The sequence below is a fragment of the Somniosus microcephalus genome, chromosome 9 (assembly GCF_052327205.1).
Source record: "Somniosus microcephalus isolate GS21.2 chromosome 9, FLI_Smic_1.0, whole genome shotgun sequence".
Lineage (NCBI taxonomy): Eukaryota > Metazoa > Chordata > Chondrichthyes > Squaliformes > Somniosidae > Somniosus > Somniosus microcephalus.
In genome coordinates this window covers 234365037-234378922 of record NC_140995.1, presented here as the reverse complement: position 1 = coordinate 234378922, position 13886 = coordinate 234365037, and the positions used below count along the sequence as shown (strand labels likewise).

Sequence of the window (13886 nt, the reverse complement as noted above, 5' to 3'; positions counted from 1 at the left end):
ACGGGGGACGGGGGGGTGGGGTGGTATCCCAGGGCAATCCCTCAAGTAATCAGATTGCTGAGTTTTTCTGCATTGTTGATTTATTGGTGCATTACTTTTGTCGCTGTCATTATACTAAAAAATCACATTTTCTGCAATGGAAACACTGCGTCCCTTTGCGTAGCTGACCGTGTCTTTCAGATGTTATTACAGGGGGTCCCCAGGAGTGTGTCCGTATTAGCAAGTGTTACTGGGAGTGTGTCAGTATTTGCACGGGATCCCTGGGAGTGTGTCAGTATTTACAGGGGGTCCCTGGGAGTGTGTCAGTATTTGTAGTGAGTCCCCAGGAGTGTGTCTGTATTTACAGGGAGTCCACAGGAGTGTGTCTGTATTTTCAGAGGATCCCTGGGATTGTGTCAGTATTTACAGAGGATCCCCAGGAGTGTGTCTGTATTTTCAGAGGATCCCTGGGATTGTGTCAGTATTTACAGGGGGTCCCTGGGAGTGTGTCAGTATTTACAGAGGATCCCCGGGATTGTGTCAGTATTTACAGGGGGTCCCTGGGAGTGTGTCAGTATTTACAGGGGGTCCCCAGGAGTGTGTCAGTATTTACAGGGGGTCCCTGGGAATGTGTCAGTATTTACAGGGTGTTCCCTGGGAGTGTGTCAGTATTTACAGAGGATCCCCGGGATTGTGTCAGTATTTACAGGGGGTCCCCGGGATTGTGTCAGTATTTACAGGGGGTCCCTGGGAGTGTGTCAGTATTTACAGGGGGTCCCCAGGAGTGTGTCAGTATTTACAGGGGGTCCCTGGGAATGTGTCAGTATTTACAGGGTGTTCCCTGGGAGTGTGTCAGTATTTACAGGGGGTCCCCGGGATTGTGTCAGTATTTACAGGGGGTCCCCGGGATTGTGTCAGTATTTACAGGGGGTCCCCGGGATTGTGTCAGTATTTACAGGGGGTCCCCGGGATTGTGTCAGTGTTTACAGGGGGTCCCTGGGATTGTGTCAGTGTTTACAGGGAGTCCCTGGGATTGTGTCAGTATTTACAGGGGGTCCCTGGGATTGTGTCCGTATTTACAGGGGGTCCCGGGGAGTGTGTCAGTATTTACAGGGGGTCCCTGGGAGTGCATCAGTATTTAGAGAGGATCCCCGGGATTGTGTCAGTATTTACAGAGGATCCCGGGATTGTGTCAGTATTTACAGGGGGTCCCTGGGAGTGTGTCAGTATTTACAGGGGGTCCCTGGGATTGTGTCAGTATTTACAGGGGGTCCCTGGGAGTGTGTCAGTATTTACAGGGGGTCCCTGGGAGTGTGTCAGTATTTACAGGGGGTCCCTGGGAGTGTGTCAGTATTTACAGGGGGTCCCTGGGATTGTGTCAGTATTTACAGGGGGTCCCTGGGATTGTGTCAGTATTTACAGGGGGTCCCTGGGAGTGTGTCAGTATTTACAGGGGGTCCCTGGGAGTGTGTCAGTATTTACAGGGGGTCCCTGGGAGTGTGTCAGTATTTACAGAGGATCCCGGGATTGTGTCAGTATTTACAGGGGGTCCCTGGGATTGTGTCAGTATTTACAGGGGGTCCCTGGGAGTGTGTCAGTATTTACAGGGGGTCCCTGGGAGTGTGTCAGTATTTACAGGGGGTCCCTGGGAGTGTGTCAGTATTTACAGGGGGTCCCTGGGAGTGTGTCAGTATTTACAGGGGGTCCCTGGGAATGTGTCAGTATTTACAGGGGGTCCCTGGGAATGTGACAGTATTTACAGGGTGTTCCCCAGGAGTGTGTCAGTATTTACAGGGAGTCTTCCACACACAGCTTACGTACTGTTACTCTGAAGGTAAATAATCCTGGAGTTTTGTCGTGGTTATGGTGCTGTTTGCTGAGGCCAGCAGATAATTTTTTTTATCACAATTTGATTCTTTGATTTGTTTTATTCCCCCTCTGCCAATTTGCTCCCCATCTCTCCTGAAGGTGTCACTTCTTTCTGGAGTAAAGTCCCATGGTACCTTCTTGTACATCGCTCAAGTGGCCACTCTTGATAACGTGAGCCTAGCCAGTGATAGCCCGCTTTAAAAACCTACCTCATTGACCAAGCTTTTGTTCATTCCTCCTTGTGTCTGTTTTTCCAATACCTTTGTGAAGCAGCTTGGGAAATTTTTCTACCTTAAAGGCACGGCATGAATGCAAGTTGTTGTTGCTCCAACCCAAAAATGTAGCTCAAGTCAAGAGTTTAGCAGAGTGAGGGAATCAAACCTGCATCTTCAACTGCAGTGCATGGCCTCAGTTGTATCCCTAATTAGGAGTTGCTTTTCCAGTGTAAATTGGTTAATGAGAAGCTACTTATAGCTATGTTACTGGGCTTTTGGTACTAATGCATGAAAGGGGAAACATTTGCTTTCAATGTGTGCTGTTATACTCCTTGTATGTCCCTGTTAATTCATCGACTCAAATGCTCCTATTGTTGCCATCACTAGTTACAAACCCGTAACCAGCAGTACTTCACCCTAATGGTATACAGCTCATAAATGCTGTCTGCTATGGGAAATTTTGAATTGGTCTGTGTTTACTTCAAACTCTGCTTTTCTCCTGTTTACAGGAAACCGATTTTGTTTGTTTTGACGGAGGAGAGGAAGAATTTGATTACGTAGACTTTGATCGTCTGGTACGAGCATATGGAGAAGCGGGGTTCAACGAAGGCAACACTGAATCACAAAATAATAACCATGTTGCAAAAACAGAAGAAAGTGCGAGAGAGAAGAGAGATGAAGATACTGGGCAGAAAGTTCCAGATTCTGAGTTTAAAAGGACTCCCAAAGTGCCTGAAAATAAATCTGGAGAAAATAAAATAAGAGACGATATAGAGGCAGTTCAGTTTGTAGACCGGAAAGTCAGTGACACCCCATCGCAAATTGAAGATAAAGGAGATGAAACTGTAGATAGTATATTAAACGGTGAACAAATTCTTCACGTTGAAGATGGAGAATCTGAAGAAAAACCTGCTGATGTGGGTAAAAATGTTTCCTCTTTGGAAGAGCATTCAACAGAAGAGGATGGTAGTAGCCACGTTAAAGTGAGCGCACATTTGGAACCAAATTCTCAGGGGCTCCGAACCTCCCCTCCAAAAGACACAGAAAGTGAGGAGTTAAGCGATGACGCCAAAGACACTAGAGCTTCTCTGGGTGAAGGCGAGCTATTGGATACAGCAGAACATGGATCCCGAGAAGGTAAACGGCAAGCAGTTTTTGAACTTGAGGCGTCTTCAAAATTAGAAACTACATTTGGGTCAACGATAGATGCGATTGTGGTAGATGATGAAGTGACCAGCAAAGTGACCGCGTTAGATGAAGATCCTGTGTTTGATTTTGAGCTGCAGAAAGATGAGTTGGTTGAGCCACCTGAGAAAGTGCCTCTGCTCATGTATTCAGATCATAAATCGCAGCAGCACCCAGAGCTTCCAGAAGAAGACCGTGTCCACGATGAGGACGCTGGTGAAGACCGTGTCCACGATGAGGACGCTGGTGAAGACCGTGTCCACGATGAGGACGCTGGTGAAGACCGTGTCCACGATGAGGACGCTGGTGAAGACCGTGCTGCAAAATCCAATGATATTGACACTAAAACTACTACTCCGGCTGCTGATCTTCTGGTGGCTTCTGTCAATCCAGAAAAAGGACAATCACTGGATGGTGTAACTGAGGAACCTGCTAATATCGGAGATGAAGACGAAGAAAAGCTGCAAGCGGGAACTTCAGAAGACGAAAACCGTCAAAGCGGAGGATTGTGGACAAATCTTGGAGATACTTTATATGCAGTTGTAAGCGGAGGTGAAACGACATCAAAGGTTACAGACCCTTACAGTTCTGATGCTGAAGACATTCAAGATGATGTGGGGGATAGAAGTATTGAAGTGTCAGAGGAAGAAGATAGGTTATATTTGTTGAGTATGTCAGAAGAAGAGGATGAAGATAAGCTTGTGAATACAGCTGGCGAAGCAATAGAAAATTATGATGCAATGAAGGAGAGATCTGGCATAGCGATAGAAGATTTCGAAGATAACGATACAATTCAAGCTTTTGTCAGGACCTCAGAAACTGATACTAATTTTGAAACATCCCATAAGGAAAATGAAGGATCAGAGCAGGGTCAAAGCATTGGATCCAAAGCAGAGAGTCAAAGTTCTGGGCTACAAAATGAGAGTGAATCAAAAACAAAGGGGCTAACTTTTAATGAAGTTGACAATGATGAATTCTTAAAAATGCCAGAAAAGGATGACCGGAGCAGAACAATTGAACTGCAAACTCTAAAGCATACTGGCACTGAAGGTAAATCAGGAACTGGGACGAATCAAAGTTCACACAAATTGGATCAGTTGGAACCAGAAACTGAAATAGACCAATTGTCTGACTCCGAGTCTAGGTGGTCCAAAAATATATCTACTAAGGTCCTAGATGCTGAAAATGAAGGGTTGGGATCGCAAAACAAAACTGAAGCAGTAACACGTGAACAATTTTCTGCAGAAGACCTCAAAGCCAAACGATCGCAAGGTGCAGACGAAGCAAAGGAACATCAGACGAGCTTCAGTGCAAGTGGTGAAGACATAGAGGGCAATAAAATGGTAAAAAAAGAAAATGAAGGACTTAAAGAGTATGATTTGGCAAAGAATGACCAGAGAGATAAAGATGCATCTTTGGATAGTAATTCAAAACTGGCTGGAAATAATATTTCCGATCAATTTGAGGAAGAAATGGATGCTGAGGACTTTGAAATTCTGGACAAGCCCTACGCTGCTGATCAGCCAGAAGAGTTGTTAGAAGATGAAAATGCTGCAGAAGCCAGAATGGCAAGAAAACATGATTCTAATGCCACTGATGATGATGAAGAAAAAGCTTCAGATGATCAAGACTTGGATGTTGAAAGTGTGAATTTAAAAGAGGAAAGAAATACCGTGGAGCTGGAGGGTATAAAAGATCAAGAAGACATTACAAATGGGTTTAAGGAAACGGTTGTGGAAAAGGACCATGAAGTAGAAGAATATGGCGAGCTTGCTCAGAACATTCAAGCACTGCCAAATAAGACTGAAAGCCAGAAAAAATCAGAAGTACCTTACCTCAGGCCAGTGGATGAGAATGGACTGGACATGGATAGTGAAGACCAATCTCAGCGTCCGAGACATCTTTCAGAGGTGTTGCAGAAAGAAGTGGGCAAATTCGATAAGGACAAGGGTCACGAAACTGAAGAGAGCGTGGTGGATGAGGGCAGGTGGTCCGAGACGTACTCGAGCAGTGAAAATACATCAAACCCGTCTGAAGTTAAAGAAAACGAGGCTGAAGAACCTGTGCATCAAAAAAAAGATATCACACCAGAAGATGAAAGGAAAATGTTTGCAGGTCCAAAGTACAGTGAGGTGGTGGAACAACTTACTATTTTGAAAGGCTACTTTGATGCAAAGAACATTGAGCGCTTGCGTAAGTATCTTGGTCCACGGCAAGTTCTAGAACTAGAAGCTGTGCTCCATGATTTGGATGAGGAACTAAGGGTTGGCAAGTTATCCGGAACGGACGAGGAGTATATTGAACAAACTCTTGACTATATATTGGAGGAGTCTGAGACGAGGATTCTTGATATGGTGGAGAGCATGTTGGATAAAAGAGCTGAAGAAAACTACTGGAAGATTGAGGAAACAATGCTATTGAGTGATCTTCAGCAACTTGTATTTCAAATCAGGGCGAAATACTCGGCCAGCAAAGACAGTGCTGCACTCGCTCCTGGAGTGAAATTACCACAAGAAAGCAAACATTTACCCCATGGTAGGAGTTTAATAATATTTTTTGTGTGTTTTAAAAAAAAAAAAAATCCGTTATTTTAGTCATCCCCCCCCCCCCCCTCCTTTTTCCCTTCTCGTGGATTTCCTGGATCCTGCACTATCCTTAACAGGAAGTGTGCCAGCATAATCCATCAATGACGACCCCCCCCCCCACCAACTTGTATACCTTTCTCCTTCCCTTTACCTTGTATCTCCCGCTTCCCACCATGGGAAAGAATTTAGTCTCCTAAACCACACACACAGCTGAACTTGGGAGTTCTGTTGCAGGGCAGATTGCAGGTGCAAATTCATGTTCCATCGCTCTGATACCGCAGTATATATTTCTTTTTGAAAAGTAATTTTCATTTCTAGCTTGTTTTTTAATCCTGCTCCTGTACGACTCGCATGCCATGCCCCACCCCTGCTTGAGAGGGATGAGAAGAATCCCTGTTACCAGATTTATTCCGTGTCACTGTGTAGCTAAGCGTAGGTATGACATGGCTACGATAGCAAACTCACTGGGTAATCGTGGCTGTGACGATGCATAATTAATCATGCAGCCCAAGGCAGTCTGGAACATAGGAACTTGAGGAGGCCATTCAGCCCCTCAAACCTGTTCCACCATTCAGTTTACCCATTTTGCTCCATATCCCATGATACCCTTATCTATCGATTGCGTTCTTAAAAATTTAAATTGTCCCAGCATCCACAGCCTTTTGTAGGAGCGAGTTCCAGATTTCCACTACCCTTTATGTGGAAAAAGTGCTTCCTGATTTCACTCCTGAACGGCCTAGCTCTAATTTTAAGGTTATGTCTCTTGTTCTGGACTCCCCCCACCAGAGGGAATATTTTCTCTATCAACCCTATCAAATCCCTTAGTCATTTTAAAGACATCAATTAGATCATCCCTCAACCTCTAAACTCTAGGGAATACAAACCAAGTTTACTCAACCTGTCCTCATAATTTAACCATTTCAGCCCCGGTATCATTCTGGTGAATCTGTGCGGTACCCCCCACACCACCATTATATACTTCCTGAGGTGTGGTGCCTAAAACTGAACGCAGTATTCCAGACGTGGTTTGACCAAGGCTCTGTACACCTGAAGCATCACTTCCTCAATTTTATATTCCAACTCCCTAGAGATAAAGTCGGACATCCCATTAGCCTTTTTGATTTAAAAAAAAAGGCAGTCTTGCATTTCTATAGCGCCTTTCACGACCTCAGGACATCTCAAAGCACTTTACAGCTAATGAAGTACTTTTGAAGTGCAATCACTGTTGTAATGTAGAAAATGCGGCAGCCAATTTGCGCACAGCAAGCTCCCACAAACAGCAAAGTGATGATGACCAGATAATCTGTTTTAGTGATGTTGATTGAGGGATAGATACTTGTTCACCAGCTTTTAGTGATTTGTGAAGATGGACACCCAATCCCCTTTGCTCTTCCACAGTTCTCAGTCTCTCAATAGGACAATATTCCTATTAGTCTTTCTTGGCTTTGAAGTAGATGACCTCACACTTCCCCATGTTGAACTTCATCTCAACTCGCTACTGAAATCCTATTGATGACAGTGACTCAAGTCAGGTCTATTTGCTACTTCCTAGCTGAGAATACAAACAGCACACCTGCTCCATGACTCGATACATAGTTCTTTATTATTACCAGCCACTTGAAGGTGCAAAAGAGCACCTTGAGCTGACTCGCCTGTTTTTGATTTACCTGTGCTCTTGTTTGAACAGTGCCACAGGATCTGCACCACCGCCATAGATAGGCAGGGCCTCATCTGAAGAATAGCACCTGTTGCAACGTAGCACTCCCTCCATACTACACTAGAGTGCCAGCCTGGATGTGGAGCTCAAATCCCATGTGGTGCTTGAACCCACAACCTTCTGACCCATGCATGAGAATGCTAGCTAATGAGCCATTGGGAGTAGGCAACCCAGATCCACCTTGGAGATCATCTCTCTGAGCACAAACCAGGAGCCGAACCTGGGACCATCCCCATGTCTCTATGATTGGGTAAGTCCATGGCCTCCATCTGGTGATTGCCTTCTCCCACCCCCCCCCCACACGACCAAGTTTGGGAGCTTGCTGCACCATCTACCTACACCATACACTGGCTCACCTTGCCACCTTCCTTTTGTTTTGCATTCTGTACAGTAAGTTCCACGTGTAGATATTGCACCGCAGTGAAAAGAGGCTTCCCTGGTGGCAGTAATGTACAGTGTGCTGCGGTTCTGAATCATATGGCTTACTGGTCTGTGCTTTGTTAGTAGATTTCAACTGGGAGGGTGGAGGGGGTTAAACCTGGTCCCTCTGTCCTCAGGATGAGGTGTCAAAAATAAAAACAGCCCCAAAGTTCCCCCTCTTCTGACGGGTTGAAGCCTGGGTTGTTCTCCTTAAAGCAGAGAAGGTTAAAAAGAGATTTGATAGAGGTGCTCAAAATTTTGAACGGTTTTGATAGAGTACATAAGGAGAAACTGTTTCCAGTGGCAGAAGGGTCAGTAACCAGAGGGCACGGATTTAAGGCGATTGGCAAAAGAACCAGAGGCGACGTGAGGAAAAAGAAATTTACGCAGCAGAAACGTCCTCCTACTAAATATTAGGAAGACCAGAGCCGTTGTCTTCAGTCCCCGCCACAAACTCCATTCCACAGCCACCAACTCCATCCCTCTTCCTGGCAACTGCCTGAGGCTGAACCACACTGTTTGTAACCTTGGTGTCGTATTTGACCCCGAGAGGAGCTTCTGACCACATATCCGCAGCATGACTAAGATGGCCTATTTCCACCTCCGTAACATCGCCCAACTCCGCTCCTGCCTCAGCTCATCTACTGCTGAAACCCTCATCCATGCCTGTGTTACCTCTAGACTTGACTATTCCAACGCACTCCTGGCCGGCCTCCCATCTTCCACCTTCAATAAACCTGAGGTCATCCAAAACTCGGCTGCCCGTGTCCCAACTCACACCAAGTCCTGTAAACCCATCACTCCTGTGCTTGCTAACCTACATTGGCTCCCGGTTAAGCAACGCCTCGATTTTTAAAATTATCATCCTTGTTTTCAAATCCCTTGCCCCTCCCTATCTTTGTAACCTCCTCCAGCCCTGCAACTCTCCAAGATCTTTGTGCTCCTCTAATACTGCCCTCTTGAGCATCCCTGATTATAATCGCTCCACCATCGATGGCCGTGCCTTCAGCTGCCTAGGCCCTAAGCTCTGGAATTCCCTCCCTAAACCTCTCCGCCTCTCTACCTCTTTTTTTCTCCTTTAAGTCGCTCCTTAAAACCTACCTCTTTGACCCTCATCTGCCCTAATATCTCATGTGGCTCGGTGTCAAAGTTTGTTTGATAACGCTCCTGTGAAGCGCAATGGGACGTTTTACTACGTTAAAGGCGTTATATAAATGCTGCTTGTTGTTGTAGTAGGTTGTAGGGGGAAGGGAAGTTTGAGCAAGTTAAGGAGTTTCACAGTTCTGATGTCCTGGGAAGGAATTAATTAGAGTAGGACACTGTGATTACTCTCGATTTCATGAGGGTGCAGAAAGTAGGAAGAGTGTGTAGGGTGTGAATTTGGAAAATACGAGAAACATGAGTGGAAAATAGAAGAACGTCGACAGCAGTATCAACAGCATAGAGAAAGGGTGGAGGCTAGAGGTCAGAGAATTGGCCAGCAGACAACGAACTTTATCTTCTATCTTGTCCATCGAGTGCGAGGGAGGAGCTGGACGAGCCTGCCCAATAACTGAAGCAGTTGTCAGGCCCTGAGCAGATTTAGGCTTTCCACCGAGTTAACAGTTGTTGAGGGGAAACCGAGTTTCCTGGAGGCCACTTCAACTGCCCATCCTGAACACCAGCGAGGGCGGAGAGGAGCCACAGAAGAAAACTCCTGTTATGACTTTTGCAGAGAGCGTGGCACAGTCTGACGGAGATGTAAGAGTTTAATTTGAGATCAGAATAGATTACAATGGCCTAAGCATCTCTGGGTTGGGAAGTGGGGGGTGGTGGGGGTGGGGGTCAAGAGAGAAACAGTAGGGTTCCCCCCCTTGATGAATTGTACACTGGTGAGGAAAGCAGTTGCTTCCAGTGGTTCATTGGCAGCCTTCCATTACCTCACCCAAATGACCATTTGTGTGCAATGGAAGGCTGCCAATGTCGATGGAACTGTACCTCAGCAAGAGTGGTTTCCTTCAGGGTAGAAACATTTTACTGATTTGTTCAAAGAAAACTTGTATCTTTGCTAATTTTTTTTCTCTGTAGGATCATTGGACCACAGCAAACAGGAAGAGCAAGAGAGGGACACTACTGAAGCAAAACAAGAGGGAGCGGAGGAGGAGAATAATGATCAGCCAGTGAGCGGATTGCCTTCTCCGAACTTCATGGGTGATGCAGCACATTCAGAGAGAAAACAGGAGGAAGATGGAGGCGAAGAGCCACAGGGAAGGTTGCAATCTGGAAACCTTACAGAGAGTGCAGTATATCAAGAGAGAAAGGAGGAGGGTGAAGAGACAGCGAGAGGACCGGCTTCTCCAGAGAGTGTAAAAGAGACTTGGAAAGAGCATCCTTCTGTGAATATTTCAGAGAGTGCAACAGGTCAAGAGAGCGAGGAGGCAGCAATAGAACCATCTTCCCCAAATTTTACAGAGATTGCAGGACATCCAAAGAGAATATGGGAGGAAATGAAGGGCAGTGAAGAGGCAGCAGGAACTCCATCTCTTCCAAATAATACAGGGAGGACAGAAGAGGCTCAGAAAGAAACTCCTGCCCTGAAGTTCACAGAGAGCGCAGCACTTCGAGAGGCGGGACAAAGGAATGGCAAAGAGCGCAGGAGAGAAGCACCTTCCCGAAACATCGGAGGGAGAGCGGAAGAGGAGGGGGCTCGGAGAGAACCGCGCGCCCTGAACACCAACGAGGGAGGAGAGGAACCGCAGAAGGAACCTCCTGTTGTGACTTTCGCAGAGAGCGTGGCACAGTCCGACGGAACAGACACTGCAGAGGAGAGCTCACTGAAGGAAAAGCAACAGGAGGCGGATGTTCCAGTCCAGGCCACAGCAGAGGAAGGTGCTGAATTGGGCCATTTGGAGGCGGAGATTGGTGAGTGAAATGTAACAGCTGGCTGCATTGAGAAAAGCCTTCAACAGACAGTAAAATGGGCATAAGTTGTATAGAAATCCTCTGTGTTTGGATCAACTGATTTCATTATTCTAATTGTTTCTTTCCCAGAGTCTCAGAACCGTGGAACTCCTCGCCTCCCTCTTGTAGTCTTCCTCCAACAAGATACAGCCTTTTAAACCCAAACATGGAGTGATCTCATCACTACTTCCTCATTTAACTTCACTCCCACACTATGGTCTTTTGCCCTTTACCTAGGGTTCTCATTTTAAAGAAAAGCCATTTTGTAAATAATGGGAATAGTAGGTGGAAGAAAAAAATAACTTGCGTTTATATAATCACATTATTACCTCTCTCAGAAATGCCCCAAAGTGCTTCACCAAAAATGAACTACATTGAAATGCCTTCAGTATTTGTTATGTAGGCAAAATTGGCAGCCATTTTATGCACAACAAGATTCTACCAAAAGCAAATGAGACAAATAACCAGTTAATCTGATTTTGACGGTGTTAGCCGAGGGAGGAATATTGGCCAGGGCACCGGGAGAACACCCTGCTCTTCAAATAGTGCCATGCGATCTTTAATGTTCACCTGAACAGGCAGATGGGCCCTCTGTTCAATGCCTTAGCCAAAGGACGGCAGCTCCGACACTGTAGCGCTCCCTCAGTACTGGAGAGTCAGCCTAGATTACGTCCTCAAGTCTCTGGAGTGGGATTTGATCTGACAACCCACAAGCTTCTTCCTCCCTTGTATCACTTCTCAGCCCATCCGGTTCACCTCACCCTGGAATCCTCCCACTTATGTCACTCTAGCATATTCATTGCACTCGTGTGGCGCGACTTCCCCTCTGCGCCGGCTTCCCCTTCCCCTCCGTCCCCGCGCCGGCTTCCCCCTCCCGTCCCCGCGCCGGCTTCCCCCTTCCGTCCCCGCGCCAGCTTCCCCTCCCCCTTCCGTCCCCGCGCCGGCTTCCCCTCCCCCATCCCCCCCCCGTAGCCGCGCCGTGTTCCTCTCCCCCATCATCTCTCCAGTGTTGTTGAGTGAGGATCTCCCCCACTTCCAACATGACTGGTCCTCTCGTTGCTGCCGCAAGTGAAGTGTCACCAGAGGAATCCATAGAACCAAAGAGGTTTTAAGGATTGCAGGTTGGCTGTGCGTCGACAAGTCTTGGGATGTTGTGTATATGGACTTTCAAAAGGCATTTGATAAAGTATTACATATTAGGCTTGTTAGCTAAATTGGAGCCCATGGGATAAAAGGGGCCGTAGCTGCATGGATATAAAATTGGCTAAGGGACAGAAAAGAGAGTTGCGGTGAACAGCTGTTTTTTGGATTGGAGGGAAGTATACAGTGGAGTTCCCCAGGGTTCAGTCCTAGGACCACTGCTGTTTTTGATATACATGATTTGGACTTGGGGGTACAGGGCACAATTTTGAAATTTGCAGATGACACAAAACTTGGAAGTGTAGTAAACAGTCTGGAAGATAGTGATAGACTTAAAGAGGACATAGACAGGCTGGTGGAATGGGTGGACACGTGGCAGATGAAATTCAATGCAGAGAAGTGTGAAGCGTTACATTTTGCAAGGAACAATGAGAAGAGACAATACAAGCTAAACGGTACAGTTTTAAAGGGGGTGCAAGAACAGAGAGACCTGGGGGTGCTTGTGTGCAAATCTTTAAAGGTGGTAGGGCAGGTTAACAAAACAGTTAATAAAGCATGGGCTTTAGAAATAGAGGCATGGAGTACAAAAGCCAGGAAGTTATGCTAAACAAATATTAAAAAATTGTTCGGCCCCTGCTAAAATATTGTGTCCAATTCTGGGCACCACATGTTAGGAAGGATGTGAAGGCTTTGGAGAGGGTGCAGAAGAGATTTACTAGAATGGTTCCAGGGATGAGGGATTACAGTTATGGGGATAGACTGGAGAAGCTGGGATTGTTCTCTTTTTAGCAGATTTGATGGAAGTGTTTAAAATCATGAAGGGTTTAGATAGAGTAAATAAAGAGAAACTGTTTCCAATGGCTGAAGGGTCGATGACCAGAGGGCACAGATCTAAGGTGATTGGCAAAAGAACCAGAGGTGACATGAGAAAAAACACTTTTATGCAATGAGTGGTTAGGATTTGGAATGCACTGCCTGATAGGGTGGTGGATACAGATTCAATAGTAGCCTTCAAAAGGGATTTGGATAAATACCTGAAGTATAAAAAATTGTAGGGAAAGAGCAGAGGAGTGGGACTAACTGGATTGCCCTTTGAAAGAGCTGGCGCAGACTCGATGGGCCGATTGACCTCCTGCGCTGTACTATTCTATGATCGGGGTTCATGGACACGGTGAGTTCAGTCTCCCGTGGACATCATGAAGGTGTGACACTGAGCTGAGGCCAACAGCTTCTCCACAGTGCGGGAAGACAATCAGCGGTCCAGGTACTCCAGGCAATTTCTATCCACTGACCATGGAAGAGGACAGGGAAACTGGGGAATTTGGAGAAATTTTTTTTACAGCCAGAATCTAGAATATTCTTCTGTCCTAACATTGTTTGGGTGATTGTGTGAGTGTTAGCGATGAATTAATACTTTTACTGTTTGTGTTCCAAATCGAACCCCAGGGTCCTCCTCTGCCCCGGATAACAGTATGATGGTGGACAAGACTCAGCTGCAGGAGGAAGGCCTGTTGCTATCGTGGATTATCACAGTGCTGGATGGTTTCGTCCTGCTGATCAAGGACAATGTGTGGCCTGTTGCTCAGTCACTCTCAGAGTCTGTAAGTACTTTTGTTCTTTTCCCCAATCCAGCTTCTTCCCTCCCCCTCTTGAGGTGCTGTGGTTCCATGGGCACCGGCCACCTTTTAAAACTTCGATCAAGTCTGCAATTCTTAAATGTGTGAACCTTGGACAGTGTGTGTTGACGGGCCATACGTATGTGCTGGCAGGCATGCAGCAGGTCCCTCTTGATTCCTTTCCCTCTCCTTGTGTGAGGGGAGGTGCCCATTCTCTTCT

At 46.3% G+C, this 13886-nt stretch overlaps 1 protein-coding gene across 1 annotated transcript in view; it reads left to right on the top strand.

Annotated features, from left to right (window-relative positions):
* The window catches only part of mia3 (MIA SH3 domain ER export factor 3), a gene marked incomplete at its 5' end in the record, with an annotated part of 69386 nt that overhangs the window by 215 nt on the left and 55285 nt on the right, over positions 1-13886 (top strand). The window contains 3 exons of the mRNA XM_085998243.1: positions 2573-5783; positions 10038-10871; positions 13497-13651. Of these exons, the coding sequence (XP_085854369.1) occupies positions 2573-5783; positions 10038-10871; positions 13497-13651 (4200 nt within the window). The remainder of the gene's footprint in view (positions 1-2572; positions 5784-10037; positions 10872-13496; positions 13652-13886) is intronic.